Source organism: Petaurus breviceps, unplaced genomic scaffold (genome assembly GCF_028583685.1).
Source record: "Petaurus breviceps papuanus isolate PSGF00001 unplaced genomic scaffold, PetGlider_PUasm1.0 185, whole genome shotgun sequence".
NCBI lineage: Eukaryota > Metazoa > Chordata > Mammalia > Diprotodontia > Petauridae > Petaurus > Petaurus breviceps.
Window position 1 is genome coordinate 30,425,697 of NW_027185797.1, and position 19,974 is coordinate 30,445,670.

The 19,974-nt window shown below is 42.4% G+C and overlaps 1 protein-coding gene across 8 annotated transcripts in view; it reads left to right on the forward strand.

The window, feature by feature from the left end:
• The window catches only part of OSBPL3 (oxysterol binding protein like 3), a 146,336-nt gene that overhangs the window by 87,622 nt on the left and 38,740 nt on the right, over positions 1 to 19,974 (forward strand). For 6 of the 8 annotated variants that reach the window (XM_069088697.1, XM_069088696.1, XM_069088693.1 and 3 more), the window contains 2 exons: positions 12,264 to 12,394; positions 16,020 to 16,127. In XM_069088697.1, the coding sequence (XP_068944798.1) occupies positions 12,264 to 12,394; positions 16,020 to 16,127 (239 nt within the window). The remainder of the gene's footprint in view (positions 1 to 12,263; positions 12,395 to 16,019; positions 16,128 to 19,974) is intronic. The other 2 variants (XM_069088699.1, XM_069088700.1) reach the window with 1 other exon arrangement.

Below are 19,974 nucleotides of genomic sequence, written 5' to 3' on the forward strand. Positions count from 1 at the left end.
CAGGGAGGGGGTGGTTGTGAGGTGTAAGAAGAGTGGGCAGAGGGCTAGGTTATGAAGCCCCTTTAATGTCAGGGGATTTTGTATTTTATCCTGGAGGTGAGAGGAAGCCACTGGAGTTGGGGGGAGGAGGTAGAGAAGGCGGCCAGTGTCAGAACAGGGAGGGGCGTGTATATGAGAGATGCTGCAAAGGTGAAATCCATAGGCTTTGGCAGCAGCTCAGCCACAGGGGTGGTCAGAAACAGTGAGGAGCCCAGGATGGAGGTTGGAGGCTGGAGCCTGGGAGGAGGGTGCTGCTCCCCACAGTTGGGGGAGGGCTTGGGGGAAAGATGGCAAGGTCTGTTCTGGAAGCCCTGAGTAGTCCAGGTTGATAGAATGTAGATTACATGCAGAGGAATAGAGAATAAGAGACTGTCAAGGGAGGAAAGGACCAGCTTATGAAGAGCTTGAAATACCAGACAAAGGAGTTTCTATTCAAACTCTGGAGAGTACCTTGTACACAGTAGGTGCCTAACAAGTGTTGGTTGGATATTTAAAAAATAAGTGTCTGATGCAGGATTCAAATGCAAGTCTTCTGACTGCAAGTCCAATTCTGTTTACTTTGCACATTTCAGAAAGAATTATGCCGTCCTATTAAAAAAATGGTCTACCCATTTTTATGAATCTATTGCTTAGTGAGGGATTCCTGTAAATGGTGTAAAAGGTTTACACAGATCTATTTTTTCAATTGGCAAACTGTCAGATGCAGTAACACAGTGCTTCATTGGCTGTTGGCAGAGGGAGGCCCTTCCCACCTCTACCCTGACAGCTGGTGCTGGAAAGGTAACCGATAGCTATGAGAGGGATAGATGTGGACTAGAGACCATATTAGACTAACTTGGGTAGGAGCCCTGAATACATTTGGCAAGTCGATTCAAGGTAGTTGAGCAATGACTAAGGCTGCTCCAGGATCAATGAAGGAGAATGTTTAGGTCCTTCCTTAAAAGACCTTTTAGGGGCTACCAGGTAGCACAGCGAGTAAGAGCACCATCTCCAGTGTCGGGATGACCTGGGGATCAAATCTGGGCTCAGATACTTAGCAACATACCCAGAAATAACTGGCCGTGTAACCTTGAGCAAGTTACTTAACCCCCAATTGCTTTAAAAAAAAAAAACTTTTTAAAAAGTGAGATTCTGATTTCTGGTTTCTAGCTATTGATACAAGTAAAGCAGAAGATTAGGTAATTTAGATCTGGAATAAGCTTTGGAGGTCATCTGGTCCAGTTCTCTCTGAGTAGAGTAGAAATACATGGCCCAGAGACAACATCCATCATAGGTATCTCTTGGGATCAGAACTAGTTCATCCCCCTTCATTTTACTGAGAGGGAGACTGAGGCACAGGCAAGGGAAAGGGCTTTCCCAAGGTCTATACAGGTGGCAAAGCTGGATTTTGAACCCAGGTCCTACGACTCTTTATCTTGTGCTTTTGCACTATACCACACAACCTTGGGAGCCAGTGAGATTTTAAAATGAGCCAGAATCGAAACTTGAAAGGATTTATTGTCTCTGATCTTTTGTGAGTGCTAGATAACAAGCAAACAAACCAACCAAAAAATCAGAATTCAAACCATTCTTTTTTTTTTACATTTTTTTTTATTAATTTGTTTGTTTCCTTTTAGTTTACAGGATTCATTTCCACAATTCTTGAATTTCACATTTTGTCCCCCTCCCTCCCCTCCCCCCCCATGGCAGCTTATAGTCAAGTATAGGATCTGTAAATACTTTCACATTATACATTAGTCAGGTTATAAGGACGGATTGTACCAGATGGAATGAAAAATGGTAAAGAGGACATAAAACCAAATAAGAGAACGAAAAAGATCAGGTATTTTGCTTCCACCTGGATATAAACTTAGTTCTTTCTAGTTCTTTCTCTGGATGCACATATTTCTCCCCATCATGAGTCTTTTGGGATTGACTTATATCACTGCATTGCTGAGAAGAGTCCAGTCTATCAAAGTTGGTCATCACACATACACTGTGTCTGTAATTGTGTACAAATTTCTCCTGGTTCTATTCTTCTCACTCAGCATCAGTTCTTTTAAGCCTCTCCAGGTAAATATGGAGACTGCCTGCTCCTCGTTTCTTATAGCACAATAGTATTCCATAACATGCATATACCACAACTTGTTCAGTCATTCCCCAATTGATGGGCATCCCCTTAATTTCCAATTCTTTGCCACCACAAAAAGAGCTGCTATAAACATTTTTGTACATATGGGTCTTTCTCCCATTTCTATGATCTCTTTGGGATATAATCCTAGGAGTGGTATTGCTGGATCAAAGGGTATGAAAGTATTTATAGCCCTTTGGGCATAATTCCAGATTGCTCTCCAGAAAGGCTGGATCAGTTCACAACTCCACCAGCAATGCATTAGTGTTCCAATTTGCCCACATCCTCTCCAGCATTTGTCATTTTCCTGTTTTGTCATCTTAGCCAGTCTGACTGGTGAGATGTGGTACCTCAGAGTTGTTTTGATTTGCATTTCTCTAATCAATAGTGAATTAGAGCATTTCTTCATGTGCTTATAGATAGCTTTAATTTCTTTCTCTGAAAATTGCCTGTTCATATCCTTTGACCATTTATCAATTGGGGAATGACTTGTATTCTTATAAATTTGACTCAATTCTCTGTATATTTTAGAAATGAGTCCTTTGGGGCGGCCAGGTGGCTCAGCGAGTAAGAGCACCGGCTCCAGTGTCAGACTGACCTGGAGATCGAATCCCGGGCTCAGACACTTAGCACCCACCCAGAAACACCTGGCCGTGTAACCTTGAGCAAGTTACTTAACCCCAATTGCTTAGGGGCGGCCAGGTGGCTCAGCGAGTAAGAGTACCAGCTCCAGTGTTGGGACGACCTGGAGATCGAATCCCGGGCTCAGACACTCAGCACCACACCCAGAAATAATAACTGGCCGTGTAACCTTGAGCAAGTTACTTAACCCCGATTGCTTTAAAAAAAAAAAAAAAGAAATGAGTCCTTTGTCAGAGACATAGGTTGTAAAGATTCTTTCCCAATTTCCCACCTCCCTCTTAATCTTGGTTACATTGGCTTTGTTTGTACAGAAACTTTTCAATTTCATGTAGTCAAAATTATCCATTTTACATTTTATAATGTTCTCTAATTTTTGTTTAGTCATAAAGTCTTTCCCTCTCCACAAGTCTGATAGGTAAACTATTCCTTGTTTTAGGAGACTGCTTACAGTATCAACCTTTATACCTAGATCATGTACCCATTTAGACTTGATTTTGGTATATGGTGTTAGATAATGGTCTATGCCCAGTTTCTGCCATACTATATTCCAGTTTTCCTAGCAGTTTTTGTCAAATAGTGAGTTCTTATCCCCAAAACCAGGGTCTGGAGGTTTATCAAACAATACATTACTATAGTCATTGACTTCTGAATCTCATGTGCCTAATCTATTCCATTGATCCACTCCTCTATTCCTCAGCCAGTACCAAGTAGTTTTGATGACTGCTGCTTTATAGTACAGGTTGAAATCTGGTAAAGCTAGTCCACCTTCCCTAACACTTATTTTCATTAATTCCCTTGATATTCTGGACCATTTATTCTTCAAAATGAATTTTGTTACTATTTTTTCTAGCTCTATAAAGTAGTTTTTTGGTAAATTAATTGGTATGGCACTAAATATATAATTTAATTTGGGTAAAATTGTCATTTTTATTATATTAGTTCAACTCAGCCACAAGCAATTGATATTTTTCCAGTTAGTTAGATCTGACTTTATTTGTGTGAAAAGTGTTTTGTAGTTATGATCATACAGGTCCTGGGTTTGTTTTGGCAGGTAGATTCCCAAATATTTTATAATGTCTACAGTAACTTTAAATGGGATTTCTCTTTCTATTTCTTGCTGTTGAATTTCATTGGAAATATATAGTAATGCCGAGGATTTATGTGGGTTTATTTTATATCCTGCAACTTTGCCAAATTTATTTATTGTCTCAAGCAGTTTTTTACTTGATTCTCTAGGATTCTCTAAGTATATCATCATATCATCTGCAAAGAGTGATAGCTTGGTCTCTTCTTTGCCTAACTTGATTCCTTTGATTTCTTTTTCTTCTCTAATTGCTACTGCTAACATTTCTAGTACCAGATTGAATAAGAGGGGTGATAGTGGACACCCTTGTTTCACCCCAATCTTATGGGAAATGCTTCTAGCTTCTCCCCATTACATATAATACTTGCTGATGGCTTTAAATAGATGCTACCTATTATTTTAAGGAAGGCTCCATTTATTCCTATATTTTCTAATGTTTTTAATAGGAATGGATGTTGTATTTTGTCAAAAGCCTTTTCTGCATCTATTGAGATGATCATGTGGTTTCTGCTAGTTTTATTGTTGATATGATCAATTATACTGATGGTTTTCCTAATATTAAACCATCCTTGCATTCCTGGAATAAACCCTACCTGATCAAAGTGTATTATTCTTGAGATAAGTTGCTATAGTCTTTTGGCTAGTATTTTATTTAGAATTTTTTCATCTATATTCATGAGGGAGATTGGTCTATAATTTTCTTTCTCTGTTTTATCTCTTCCTGATTTAGGTATCAGTACCATATTTGTGTCATAAAAAGAATTTGGTAGGACTCCTTCACTAATTTTTCCAAATAGTTTGTAGAGTATTGGAATCAATTGTTCTTTAAATGTTTGATAGAATTCACTAGTGAATCCATCTGGCCCTGGAGATTTTTTCCTAGGGAGCTGACTGATGGCTTGTTCAGTTTCTTTTTCTGAGATGGGATTATTTAAGTAATTTACTTCCTTTTCAGTTAATCTGGGCAACTTGTATATTTGTAAGTATTCATCCATTTCCCTAAGATTGTCAAATTTATGTGCATACAATTGGGAAAAATAATTCCTAATTATTGTTTTGATTTCCTCTTCATTGGAGGTAGATTCACCCTTTTCATTTTTGATACTCATAATTTGGTTTTCTTCTTTTTTTTTTATCATATTGACTAAGGGTCTATCAATTTTGTTGGTTTTTTCATAAAACCAGCTCTTGGTTTTATTTATTAATTCAATAGTTTTCTTAATTTCAGTTTTATTAATCTCTCCTTTTGTCTTCAATATTTCTAATTTAGTAATTAATTGGGGATTTTGAATTTGTTCTTTTTCTAGGTTTTTTAATTGCATGCCCAATTCATTGAGCTCCCTCTTCTCTACTTTAATCATGTATGCACTCAGGGATATAAAACTTCCCCTAAGAACTGCCTTTAATGCATCCCACAGATTTTGGTATGTTGTCTCATTATTGTCATTCTCTTGAATGAAATTACTGATTGTTTCTATAATTTCTTGTTTGACCCACTCATTCTTTAGGATTAAATTGTTTAATTTCCAATTAGTTTTTAGTCTGTCTTTCCCTGGCCCTTTATTGCATATAATTTTTTATTGCATCATGATCTGAGAAGGATGCATTTAATATTTCTGCCTTACTGCATAGAATTGTGAGGTTTTTATGCCCTAGAACATGGTCAGTTTTTGAGTATGTGCCATGAACCACTGAGAAGAAAGTATATTCCTTTTTATCCCCCTTCACTTTTCTCCAGAGATCTATCATACCTATCCTCTCTAAAATCCTGTTCACCTCCTTAACTTCTTTCTTGTTTATTTTGAGGTTGGATTTATCAAGTTCAGAGAAGGGGAGATTAAGGTCTCCCACTAGTATAGTTTTGCTATCTGTTTCTTCCTCTAATTCCTTTACCTTCTCTTCTAGGAATTTGGATGCTATACCACTTGGTGCATATATGTTAAGTAATGATATTGCTTCATTCTCGATGGTGACTTTTAACAGGATATAATTTCCTTCCTTATCTCTTTTAATTAGGTCAATTTTTGCTTTTGCTTTATCTGAGATAAGGATTGCTACCCCTGCTTTTTTTACTTTAGCTGAGGCATGATATATTTTATTCCAGCCTGTTACCTTTACCCTGTGTGTATCCCTCTGTTTCAGATGTGTTTCTTGTAAACAGCATATTGTAGGATTATGATTTCTAATCCATTCTGCTATCCATCTCCATTTTATGGGAGAGTTCATTCCATTCACATTTACTGTATGATTGTTATCTGTTTCTTTCCCCCCATCCTATTCCTGCCCCTGTTAATGTTCATATTTTCCCTCCCTTCTCCCTTCCTCCCCTTAATAGTTTTCCTTTTGACCACCGCCTCCATCAGTCTTCCCTTTTCAGCCCCCCTCCCTTTTCCTCCCCTTTTCCCTTACTACTTCCCTCCCTACAAACCACTCCCACCCCCCTTTCATAACCCTTTCCTCCTCCTACTGCCTGTAGGATATTGTTATACTTAATGAAGTATGCTATTTCTTCTTCGCATCAAGAGTGACAGGAACAAATCTCATGCGAAGCTCCTCTCCCTCCCCTCTTTCCCTCTAAAATGATACTTTTTGTGTTTCTTCTCCATAGAGTCCTATGCTTAACTGGTTGTTATTCCCTCCTTGTACCAGAACCAATGAGGGAAAAGCTCATATGCTTCCCAAGTCCCTCCCTTTTTTTCCTCTGCTATACAGTTTTTATGCCTCTATGAGTGGCATAATTTACCCTTTTCCACTTCAACCATTCCCTTTCTTCCATTGCAGTCCCTTTGTAGCCCTTAACAAGATTTTTAAAAAATTGTCATTTTATGTATTTTATGGTCATACCCTCTACATGTCTATAACCAGTTTGCTCTTATCAAATAGCAGGGTGTGTGTGTGTTCTCCTTGTTTACCTTTCTAAGTCACTGTTGCATCTCATAATTGGAGGTTGAATTTTCCATTGATTTCTGGCTTTTTTATCAAGAATGTTATATCATTGAATGACCATCTCTTTGCCTGAAGAATATGCTCAGTCTCGCTGGGTATGTGATCCTTGTTTGTAACCCCAGCTCTTTTGCCTTCCGGAAAATTGTATTCCACTGCCTCCGATATTTCAGTGTAGAGGCTGCCAAATCCTGTGCAATCCTCACTGTGGACCCTCGATATTTGAATTGTTTCTTTCTGGCCACTTGAAGTATTTTCTCTTTTATCTGGTAGTTCTGGAGTTTGGCCACAACATTTCAAGGACTTTTCAATTTGGGGTCTCTTGCAGCAGGTGTCCGGTGGATTCTCTTGATTTCTATTTTGCCCTCAGGTTCTAGTATCTCAGGGCAGTTTTCCTTAACGAGCTTTTGGAGAATGTTGTCCAGGCTCATTTTTTCATCATAATTTTCTGGTAGGCCTATGATTCTCAGATTATCTCTCCTGGATCTGTTTTCCAGGTCAGTTATTTTTTCTTTGAGGTATTTTACCTCTTTTTCTAATTTTTCATTCTTGTTGTTTTGCTTGGCTAATTCTTGGTTCCTCATAGAGTTATTTGTTTCCATTTGGTTAGTTCTGGTTTTTAGCAAATCATTTTCCTTGGTTAATTTTTGACGCTCCTTTTCCATATCATACACTTTTCTTTTTAGAGAGATGTTTTCCTCATTATAATGTTTTTCTAATTCTGCTATTTTTGTTTTGAGAGAATTATTCATTTTGTCTTCTATCTCTCTCATTTTGTTTTCAAAGTTCCTTTTGATCTCATCTAGGAGAGCCTTCTGTGCTTGGGACCCATTCCCTGTTGAAGTTTCAGCTTTGGGTGTGGAGTCCACATTGTCTCCCTCTGAGATTGGTTCCTCCCTCTGAGGATAGTAGGACTCCAGAGTCTTTGTCTTTGTAGTCTGCTTTCTACCCATTTTGAGGCAGGGTCCTAGCCACGCCCTTCCTCTAGGATCCCAAGCCTTTACTGTAGAGGGTTTTGCCCTGGGGCAAGAGTTACTATGTTTTCAGGGTCAGAGGGGAGGTTTGGAGCAAGTGAGGTTCACTCTGTCATCCTAATCTTTGGAGGTCCTGAAAGGGGCTTTAAAAAAAAAAAATTTCTGGGCTATGAACTGGTAGCCCCAGGAGTGTTTGCTCTCCAGGACAGGGGCCCCTGTATTTGCTTCTTACCTTGCTCTTTCCAGTCCCAGCCCTTTGGTGATAGGCCTGGTAGTGGACCTTGTGGTTGTTGGGAAGACTTGCCCTCCGAGTTGATCAGGCCCCTTCCCGGCCTGCGTCTCCAAACCATTCTTAAGAGTGCCTCGTGTGCTGCATACACTTGAACATTTGCTTAATTAGATGGAATTTAAGGTATTCCCAAAATGAAGAGTTTGATTGAGATGAACTGAAAATCTCGTTTCTGGCACTTGGAACTGTCTCTGAAAAGCTGTTTGTGTAGGGGTTTGCTTCCCTTCTTTTGGGTGATAATTGCTGCTAAGAAAGAGACTATGATGGTCTGGTTTTCTTGCAGGGACATAAAGATGTGCCATCACTTGGACCTTTTGATCCTTTTTTTTTTCCTATTAAAAAATAAAGCCTGCTAGGAACAAATAAACAGCTAAGACATCATTTTGTGAATGAATAATATGTCCACGAGAGAGACAACATTCTTGAAGTGTCTGGAAGCTGCTGTTTCCTGTTACTGTGGGCATAAAGATAAAGTTCCACAAACATCACCAGAATCCAAGGCTTATCCCTTCTCTCTCTGACCCCGTCCCTTCTCTCCTTAGATGGCCAGCCAGGCAGGGCAGTGGCTCGAGTTCTGGGCCTGCAATCAGGAACACCTCAGACACTTTCTAGCTCCATGACCTTGGGCAAGTCACTTAACCTTTGTCTGGCTTAGTTGCCTTGTCTGTGAGATGAGGATAATCAGCAGCATCTGCTTCCCAAGATTGCTGCAAAGACATGAGATGTTTGTCAAGAGCTTTTATTATGGTCATTGTTTGCTGTTGTTTTTGCTACCACTCTGGTTTAGGCCTCTATCATCTAGACTATTGTTATCACTTAAATTGAAGCTTTTTTGGGTTATGACTTTTTAAAAACTCAGAACTTAAGCTGAATATTTCCATGGACAAAGTAGAAAAGAAAGAGGATTGTATGTGAAAATGCAAGTCTGTATTGCATATATTTTTATTTTCCTTTGAAGTGTAGTGTGGGAGTGGCCCTTCCATTTGGGCAGTGCAGCCTGCGAAAGTGGTGTCTGACATGGCATTTCTACTCCCCTCGCTCTGAACTGCTTCATGAACCCCCACCTACTTCACATCATCAGTCTGGGATTCTTTTTGGAGTTGGGGACTGACCATGGCCACATTGCTGTTCCTCAACCCCTCTCTTGGGGTCCTAGGATAACCCTAATGTGGAAGGAAACACTTCTACTAGTTGCTGCTGTGGGTCCTGAACCCGCACTGGTGTACTTCCCATTTATACAAAATCAATCAGTAAGAGTGACACCAGTGACTCTTAGCCATAAAATATTTATTTAAAAAAAGACAAAAACAATAATAATGACATCATTTCCTCGGTAGAAGGCAGGAGCAGGAATAATCAAACATCACATTTTGAAGCAGAAGGCAAAAACCTTCTGTCATAATTACAATCCACTCATAAACCTGAGTCATTCTCTTCCAACAATGCATAGAGTATCCTTGGGAGAGAGAGGACGCTTATAGATATTTCTCTGGGAGGCACATGAAGCAGGAAGCCCACACACCAGAAGCATCTCACAACTCTGGATTAAAGGCCTTGATGTCCTTGACCCCTTCAAGAAAAATCTGCTTCTCTGATCTCCTGATGGGCAGAGTTAGGTCTCTTCTGCTTTCTAGCCAATAGATCAGTGACAGCCCCTTTCAGTTCACAGCCACATTTAATAGGGCGTTAAGGAAATGTTACACTCTTTTAACAGTGCAAATAAAAGGCTGTGTGTATGTGTATAATATGTACACACATACAAACGTGTCTATATCTACATCTATCTATGTATATCTATATGTGTATGTGTGTATATATATATATATATATATATATATATATATAGATGTTTGTCTATATAGAGAGATATGTGTATGTCTCTATTATCTGTTTATCTATATAAAGAAACACACACACAAACATTGCATTTGTTTAGTGATAAGTAATTCTCGTCAGCCAGAGAAGTACAGAACTCTTCATGGTGGCTTTCTGGGCAATTGAGACAAGCCCAGCCAATTTTTCATTCAACAGGGATTCTGCTTGCTTTCTTGACATCTTCTAGCAAAGCCAACCCAGGGCTCTTCCCCAGTAAGCCCAGCTTATAACAAAACAAATGCAAAGTCTGTCTCTCCTCCCTCTCCCTCCCTCTCAAGCTGTAGAGGGTAGTAACAGGCAACAAGGAACTGCCCAGTTTTCCCCCCTTTCTCTTGATATAGATGGCACTATAGAATAGTGAACATAGAAGGCTCTGTATGCACAGCACCAGAACTCAGCTCTCCTCCAGTCAGCACAGTAGCCAATGAGCCCTTTCTGCCGGTCAATCTGCAGGCTCCCATCAAAGCGCCTAAGAATCGGCTTTCTCAACTGGAAGCCACTTTGTTCATCATTCCGTGGTTTCTTGTGACTCCTCCTCTGCTCAGCTCACTCTCCCCCTGCTTCTTTTTCTCCTCCTTTATCTACTAAATACTCAAGTCACAGTTTCCTGCTAATCAATGACTGTTTCTGAAAGACATGAACTCCACTGTCCTTTAATAAAAATCTCATAGTCCCCAAACAATCATTTGATTTACAGTTTCAATTGTGTTAAATCTCTCAAAAAAAAAGAACACAGCCATAGAGAACCAGTCAATGGATAATAGCGTCCTCCAGCCTGAATTGCCTCCATCATTCTCCTGATTTCAAACAGGCCTCCTCGCTGTGCTACCGTCCCCAAAGGGCAGTTCTCTATCTGCTCCTTGGAGTAGTCTGGATCTCTCTTCAATATTTTATGTGAGAGACTGTGTTTCTTCATAAGTTGATTTTACAAGTTTTTTCTTTCCCTCTTACACAATTTTTTTTTGCTACTTTTAGCAAGCAAACTCTTCTCATATAAAAGGGGCAGTACCTTACATAAGCATATAATGAATTCAACATTTAACTTTCAAACTATTCCTGCTTATTTGTCTTTCCTTCTGGTTTTCCTTCTGTTTTATTCTCTGGATTGCTTTTATTTTTTAAAATTATTATTTATTTATATTTAACACTCCTTTTTAAAAATTTTGAGTTCCAAAATCTGTCCTCTCTCCTGTCCCTCCTCCAGCCATTGGGAAGGCAAGCAGTATGATGCCCCATTATACATATGAAGTCATGCAAAACATAATTCCATACTGGCCATGTTGCAAAAAAAAAGGAAAAGAAAAAGAAAGTGAAAAATGTCTGAGGGACAGCATTTTTCATCATGGGTCCTTTGGAATTCTTAGATCATTTTCTTGATCAGAGTAGTCAAGTCTTGTACAATTCCTTGCAATGTTGCTGTTATTATGGACAATGTTCTCCTGGTTCTGTTCACGTCAGTTTGCATCATTTCTCATAAGTCTTCCTTGGTTTTCTGAAATCATCCTTCTCATCATTTCCTATGATGCAGTAATGTTCTATGACAACCACATGCCACAACTTGTTCAGTCATTCCCCAATTAATGGACATCCCCTCAATTTCCAGTTCTTTGCTGGGCATTGTTTTTAAATGCTTCAATGACTCCTCTTTTCTTTTTTATTTGTGGGGGGAAGGGAACTCTCCCTCCCACCTCCCACTCCCACCCCCAATTGAGGGGGAAAAACCTTTGCAGCAAATAACTTACATTGAAACTTGAAAAGTTTAGTCACATTAGCTACTTATCATTAGACCCCCAAATATCCAGGAGTGAGTGTGTGTGTGTGAGTGTGTGTGTGTGTGTTTTATAAGCCAAATTCAGCAGAAGTGGTGTAAAGGGCCCAGGTGCTTTCCTTGGGCCTCTTTGACTCCTAAAATGGGTTGTTTTGGCACAGTGTCAGCACAGCCTGACTCAGTGGTTCAAGAGAAGCTCTTGTGGCCCGTGACACTGTGGCTATTGAGGAACAAGGGCTCAACCCTGATTTAAGTGTGCGTTTGTGTCTGTGTGTGTGATACTTACAGATAGAACGCTTGTTCTTCACTTTTGAGAACAGCTAGTATTTCTGATACTGGTATTCATTAGATGGTAAGCTCCTTGAGGGCAGGAGCTATTTTTTGCCTCTTTTTGTATCCCCAGCCCTTATGGTTCCTGGCTCATAGTAGGAGCTTAATAAATGTTTATTAATTGACCGTTGTGATAGTTTGTAACTTATTTTATGCACTCTCAATATTTAAAAAAATCTCTTCCCTTTTTTCCCCTTTAAATTTTCTAGTCTACTTCACCTTAAAGTCAGCTTTCAATACCATATCAAACGAGAGGGAGAAGCTGAAGCAGATGTTGGAGCATGAGTCTTCCTCATCACCATCAGCACAGATTGTGGGTCTGAAGCACGCCTTATCTTCCGTAAGTCCTGTGTGTTGTAGAGGGAAGATACAGAGCTGTCCTGGCAGCTGGGGGTGCTGTAGTGTATGGCGAGCCATGCCTGATAGAAGGGAGATCTGAGTTCAAGTCAGGACTCATACACTTAGCATCTGGTACCACCTGGCAAGTCACTGGACATCTGTCTGCCTCAACTTCCTCAACTATACAATGGGGATAAGATAATACCTCCCAGGGGTGTTAAAAGATCAAATGAGAGATTTGTACACGTTTTGTATGATACTTGTAAAGGGCTTAGCACACAACTAGCTTTACAAGTGTTTCCTTCCTTCCTTCTTTCTTGCTCACATCGTCTTATCTTGTCTGGATCCTGGGTTTCGCAGAGAGTTCCTGATGGAATAAACCTACTAGACGTTTATCATTTTCATTCAACAAACAAATTAAACCAGAATTTATTAAGTATATGGCATTTAATATGTTGGGGCCCTCAGGCACAACTAAGAATGTCACTTCAGAATCTGGATTCTCATCCTTGCTCTGATTGTGATAACTTGGGCACCACTCAACCTCTCCAAGTAACTAGGAATTCCAGAGCAGGTGCTGATGTGCCTGGGAGAGGGAGCTCCTGCTCTAGAATTCCCAAGACCAGTGAAGTCACCGGGTCAGCCCCTCCCCAGTCCTCTCCAAAAACTCCAGTGTGGTACAGTGACAATGCACACGTGTGTATAGGCGGTACAGGGATCATGCACTCGTGTGTAGCTGTTGCACATCCACACACAATTCCCATGCATATAGCATGTCATTGTTTGCTGCTTCTGTGGAGTTCACCTGATCCTCTCTCCAGCCCTGGGAGGGGATTGCTACTGGCATCCCCATCTTACAGAGATCGGGTGGCTTGGCCCAGGTAGGAAGAGAGACATTGTGTTCAGGAGCAAGCTCTGCAGGTCAGTTTCCCTGGAACGGGGTGCATGGGAAGGGGGGATCATGTGAAACAAGCCCACAAGGGCTGGGAGTCAGGCTGAGGAGGGCATTCGATGCCAGGCCTAGGGTTTGTTGGGATCGAAGAACCTTTCTAAAGGCCAGGCTGGGGTCAGCACATGCACAGATTTGGACTAGCTACGAGCCAGCCCTTATGGAACAGCACGAGGGTCTGAGGGGAATGGGGCTGTTTCATCGCCCTCCATGCTCAGATGAAAACAAGGTAATGCTTCCTTCTCTCTGACATTCCTGCCCATTGAGAAGATCACAATCACCCCCAGTGGAAACCCAATTCCCCCTCCAGGCACTTTGAGAGTTGGCAAGTTAGTTAGAACAGAAGAGGTCTTTCTTTTCCTTGTGGAATTTGCTCTTAGAATTGACCAGGAATCAGGATTTGTGTGTCTTCCTCTTTATGACTGGAGGTGTGGAAGTGGAGGGATAGAGAGGGAGTGGGTCCAAGAGGAGCTTCCCTGCCATCAGAGAAGGCAGTCACACTTTTTCAATAAGGCTTGTGCCTTTCTCTACATCCTTCCACGAGCTGCAATAGAGACAGCAAAACTAAGACATGATGGGCAAGGCCAGGATCCTGGGAGATTTCAGCCATGATTACATGATTTTTATCTTCCTTCCTTCCTTCCTTCCTTCCTTCCTTCCTTCCTCCCTCCCTCCCTCCCTCCCTCCCTCCCTCCTTCCCTCCCTCTTTCTCTCTCCTCCTCTCCCCCTTTCTCTCCCTCCCTTCCTTGCTTCCTTTTAAAATGATCTGTGCATGTTTTAAAGTAACCTCCATGTATAAGCCAAATTGATCCTAACTCAAGAACCAGGCAGTGGAATTTCTAGGACCAAGTGATTGCCTTCTACCCCACCTCAACCCTGTTACTTTCCTCACTGAACTCATCTCCCCACTTGCCCTGGAAAGAGTCTCTTGGCCTCTTTTGAGCAAAAGAGAATTTCTCACAAACATTCTGATGCACCAACAATGACCATGGCTCTGCTGACCCCAGCATATTTTGGAAATGAGGATCTTATAATGAATGGGAATGTCAGAAAGAAGAAGGCAACTCCCTTTGCTTTTGAGAGAACCCTTGAGTGGAAAGCTGAAGCGGGGGAACAGGAACTCCCTTAAAGGCAAAGAAAGGAGAATCTGATGTGCTCACTTACCCTTCACTATTTACCTTTTCCTGGTGCCCTTCTAAGAGGAGGAAACAATAATCCTTTAAAGCTGGATAAGTACGCACACAGCCTCAAAGAATGATGAATCCCTCCTGGTTAAGAAATCTATAGAAGGACATTTCTTCTAAGCCTCCTACCACATCCTGCTGCCACTGAAGTCCCCACCTCCACTTTGACTGTTGTTGGGATTAGGCAGGTATCAGCTGCTGGTGGGGCTAGCTAGGCTCAGGGGAGGGGTGAGAGAGGCCCGATCACAGGAAGGAGAGGAAAGGGATTCAGTCGTGAGCAGCCTGGCAATGGAGGAGGGTAAGAAAATTGGAAGAGAGACAGGGAGGCCCTCAAGCCAGACTGGCCACTTATCAGGTCCAGCCTCTAATGGCAGAGAGAGTTTTGATTCCCATTTTCCATCATCTTCTTAAAAAGCTGCTGTGAGCTTCTATCCTGATGCAAAAATTCAAACCCGGAGCCAGTATAAACAGGATCAAACATAGCATTGCAGGTTTTCTCTTTCCTTGTTTTCAACATCTCCATCCCACTGTTTATATGTGTTTGGATGTAGTTCCATTTGAAAAAAAACTGTTCTTAATCAGCTTTTCCCACAAAAGCCCCACCTACCCTGAGGTCTCCTGGGGGTGTGGAGGGGACCTGGAGTTCTCAAAGGTCATGCCATGGGGAAGGTAAGCTCAGGCAAACTCCTCCGAGTCACAAAGGCTTGGAGTGTGGACCTGGGAGTAGATTGATTATGCTTCTTTTAGCCTAGGAGTAGACCCATTTCTGACAACTGGATCATAGATTTAGAGCCAAAAGGCAGCTTATTTTAGAAATCATTAAATGTTTATTAAGCACCTACTGTGTACTGGGCATAGAAAGAGGCAAAAGAGCGTCTCTTCCCCCAAGGAGTTTACAATTTAATGATTTAACCTGCAGCCCTTGAGCTCAGCTTTAATATATATATATATATATTTTTTGGTAACTGCTTTTCAATATAATGGGTTTCCTTTGTAATCCTATGTATTTTTTTAATGCATCTAAAAACATGATTCTGAGAAGGGGTCCATGGGCTTCCCCAGACTCGTTGCCAAAGGGAGCGTGTGACACACACAAATGGTTTAAGAGTTAGTCCAACTCTCCCCATTTTGTAGATGATCAAACCAGGGCCCAGAAAGGGAAAGCCTACTTGTCTAAAGGGGCCCAGGTAGTAAGATTGATGATCTGATGGCCCATTGTTCATGAAGTGCCATTAAGACCCGGCATTAGGAGGAAGGAAGGGGCATCATCACTTGCGTTGAACTTGACAAGGCTGTTCAGAGGATCTCAGAGCTCATCTGAGTGTGAGCAGTAGTTCTCAGTGGACCTGTGAGGGTGTAGAGTCCAATAACAAGGGATCAACCAATCCTTTCACGAATCTCTTGTGCCTATCCCATCCGGCCCATCAATTCCTACCCTTTGTGACACGTCTCTTCTATTAATGTGGCCCCAATATTTTTTTAACATGTTCCAGGCCCTAGCACAAAATACAGACCTTAAAGACCGCTTACGTAGAATCCATGCCGAGTCCCTGTTCTTCGATTCTGCTGCCGGTGCCAAGTCAAGTGATGGTCTGGCAGAGGTGGGTACAGGTTTCTCTTCCATGACCACAGTCCCTTTACTGCATGATTCCTTTTCCCCACGGTGCACTTCCTGCCTGATTTCTCCCATTTCCAGGGGTGTTCTCAGACCCAGCCTTGGAATGTCCTTGTTTCCTGTGATTTCATAACAGGAGGGATTGGGGGGAGCAGATTTTCTTTAGACATCAAGCTAGAAATTATTAATCAGAAACCCCTTCCCTTTTATTTATTTGTCTTTCTTTCATTTTCCCCTAAATATCATCACCCTCTACCAAGTATCTGTGTGTGTGTGTGTGTGTGTGTGTGACGGGCTGAAAGGAAGGAAGGGTGACCAAGGGAACCCTCAGAGGTTCTCATAAGGAGACCAGACTTACCTCCTGTGGACTCTGGTTCCCAGTTCCTTCTACAACTGTTCTTACTCTTCTCTTATTCTCATCTTCCATACCTGGAAAGACTTTGTGCTAAACAATTACAGAAAAGGAACAACCATCTCCTATGAGGGGAAGTTCGTTTTGTTAACTAAGTTGAAGTCTCTTGGCCAACTGTGCATCAGAAAGCCTGGCTTTTGGCAACTGTTTTATTATGAAATCTTCTCCCTGTTCCTCTAAGATGAGGAGAAAATCTCCAGATGGGTGCTTTCCCTAAAATTAGCTGTGCACAGGGGCAAATAAGGTAAAGGATTTTATTTTTAGTCATTTGTTGTTTATCTAAGACATGAGCAGATTGGTTTAACGGGCGGCGTGCATGGCGGTGTGCATTTCAAATCCAGAGAGCTGTGTTTGCAGTAGAATGGAAACGGTCTCCAAAGTGGCTGCTGATGAATCTGCATGTTTCTGCCTCATTTCTTCCTTGGTGCATGTGTACAAGAACCACTTTGGAAATTTTTGTCACAATCATTGCCTCAAAATAAGCTGAACATAAGAAATGGGGGTGTCCCCCCCAATTTTGCTCCATAATGTGATTCTTTCCTGATTTCCCAAATTTGGAATTTGTTTTTTTTTTTTAAAAGGTGTGCAATTTAATCTTCCTCTGTGTGCAAGTCATTTCTGTGTGATGCTTCCTAGCTCGAGTATTGTCATTATGTAAGCTTTCAAGGCCAACAATTATCCTAATGACCCGTGCCTTTCTTCTTTCCCTGGGATTGGGCTTGGACGTTTCCAGGTGAATAGAACACACCATAACAGCTCCCTTGCTGCCAAAGCAGAGACTTCTGGGGTTTGGGTTCCTTTGTAAAGTCCACTGTGGGTTTTCTTACTGTGCCCCAATTTAGAAATGGAAACAGCTTGTTCTGGGTGGTGCTGCAGTGAGCCTAGAGTCAGAAAGAGCCGAGTTCTAATCCAGCCCCAGTCACTTTCTAGTGTGTGACCCTGGTCAAGCCACTTCCCTTTGCCTCTGATTCCCTTACAAAACCAGAATGATAATAGCGCCTACCTCCCAAGGCGGTGTGAGGGTCAAATGAGGTGATAAGTGTAGAGAGTTTAGCATGGTGCCTGACTCCTAATAAGCGCTATGTAAATGTTAGCTGTCATGGTCATCATCGTCATCAGCATTGAATTTCCATGAAAAGCTTCCCTGGTTGATTTCTCCCAGCTTGGGTCCATTGGATTCCACTGGGGCTTTAAGGTCTGGCTCAGGGTTCGGATTTCGGCTCTCGGCTCTGAAGCCCAGGTGCCCCAGAGAGGGAAGGAAAAGGACTAGACAAACCTTTGTGGGGCCCAGATGAATTCTTAAGCAGTCTGGGGCAACATACCGCCATTATCAACCAGGAGAAACTTGGGTTAAGGAGATCTTTGCCAAGACTGTCATCTCCTAGTTAAATATTACCTAAGAGATATAACTGGAATGTGGACATGGAGGAAACAGGGATAGCTTGGAAGGGGACGGGGGAGAAGCTGTTCTGGGTCAGTGGAAGGAGCCCTGGCCTCGGGGGCGCCAGGAATGTTAGGTTTGTGCCTCGGGTCTGCCATTCATCAGCCTGGTGACCTTGGACAGATCTCCTAAATCAGTTCAGTCTCACAAACATTTCTCAGGCAGCTCCTGTGGGCCAGGCTGAGTACCCAGGACATGGAGACAAAAATGAATTACCCTGCCCCTTCCTTGCAGAGACTTACTGTCTCCTGGGGTGGGGGTGGGAGGAGGATATAGTGTGTACAGTAATCCAAGTACAGTGCAGGCAGGAGGGAGCCCCTCAGACTTTAAGGGGAGAATCGGGGAAAGAAGTGACCCTTGAGATGAGCCTTGTCCGAAAGCCAGGATTCTGAGAAGAAAGAAGGCATTCCTGGCCCGGGGCATGGTGTGTGCAAATGGACGGAAATGAGAAGTGTCCCAGAGGGTTCTGGAGTGTGGACCAGCCTGGCTGGAGCTGGGGATTGGGAAGGGAAGGAGCAGAACTAGGCTGGAAGGTGGGTGGGGGCAGACCGCTCCCTGAGCCTCTGTTTCCTCCTTTGTAAAATGGGGCCAATGGTTCTCACAGGGGGTTGTTGTGAGGATCTGATAGATCATCTGCACCCAGTGCTTTGTTGTGACACCAGGAATGTACCATAGGTTCATAAATAAAGGGAGAGAACTAGGGAGGGGAAGCAGAGAATTTGCCGCCTCACTGAGTTTGGCTCCACGTTCTCCAAAGTCTCCTTCAAAGATCTGTCTTTATTTGGTCATTTTTATTGTTTTATTTTCATCCCAGTAGAAGAAGAATTGGGGTAGTTAGGTGGTGCAGAGGGTGGGGTTCTGGGCCTAGAAACAGGAAGACCCGAGTTCAAATATGTCCTCAGACACTAGCTGTGCGACCCTGGGTAAGTCACCATCCTGTTTGCCTCAGTTTCCTCATCTGTCAAATGAGCTGCAGAAGGAAATGGCGAGCCACCCTGGGATCTTTGCCAAGAAAACCCCAAACGGGGTCACAGCATCAGACAGGGCTGAACAACTAGAGTTTTGTTTTATTTTCTCTGTTTTTTCTTCTGTGATTCCATTCCTTGTGTTAGAAGACCCCCTCCTAGGGGCGGCCAGGTAGCACAGCGAGTAAGAGCACCGGCTCCAGTGTTGAGAAGACCTGGAGATCGAATCTCGGGCTCAGACACTTAGCACTCACCCAGAAACACCTGGCCGTGTAACCTTGAGCAAGTTACTTAACCCCAATTGCTTAGGGGTGGCCAGGTGGCTCAGCGAGTAAGAGCGCTGGCTTCAGTATCGGGATGACCTGGATCAAATCCGGGCTCAGATACTCAGCACCACACCCAGAAATAACTGGCCGTGTAACCTTGAGCAAGTTACTTAACCCCTATTGCTTTAAAAAAAAAAAAAAAAAGAAGACCCCTCCGGTGCTGGGGAAAGAAATCACCACCAGCAAGACCCTGACGATACCAATAAGTGATGATGCCGTTGCACTTTCAGATTAAGAAAATGTTTCCCTTAGAATGTCCCTGAGGGTCACAACTGACCTCTCCTAGGCCAGGACCAGACTTGTTTTGTTTGGTGACAGAGGGCGGAACCTGAAGCCTTGGGGAGAAGGGGCCCAGAGGAAGACTGCGGCTTAGTAGAAGGCAATTGTGCATTTATTAAGCACCTACTATATGAAGTGAACTACACTAGATAGGGGATACAGAGAAACAGATCGTTCCGTGCCCTCAGGGAGCTTACATAGACACACACAAGTTCATACAAAGATAAGGATAAGAGATAAGGACCCAAACTGTAATTCTATTGTAGTCAGGGAAATTCCCAGCTAAGGACACTCTTTCTACCAATGTAGGTTGGCACCTCCTCTACAGTGTATAGTTTTAAAGAGTCTCCTAAATCACTGAGAGGTGAAGTGACTTTCCCAAGGTCACACAGCCAGGATAAGTCAAAACT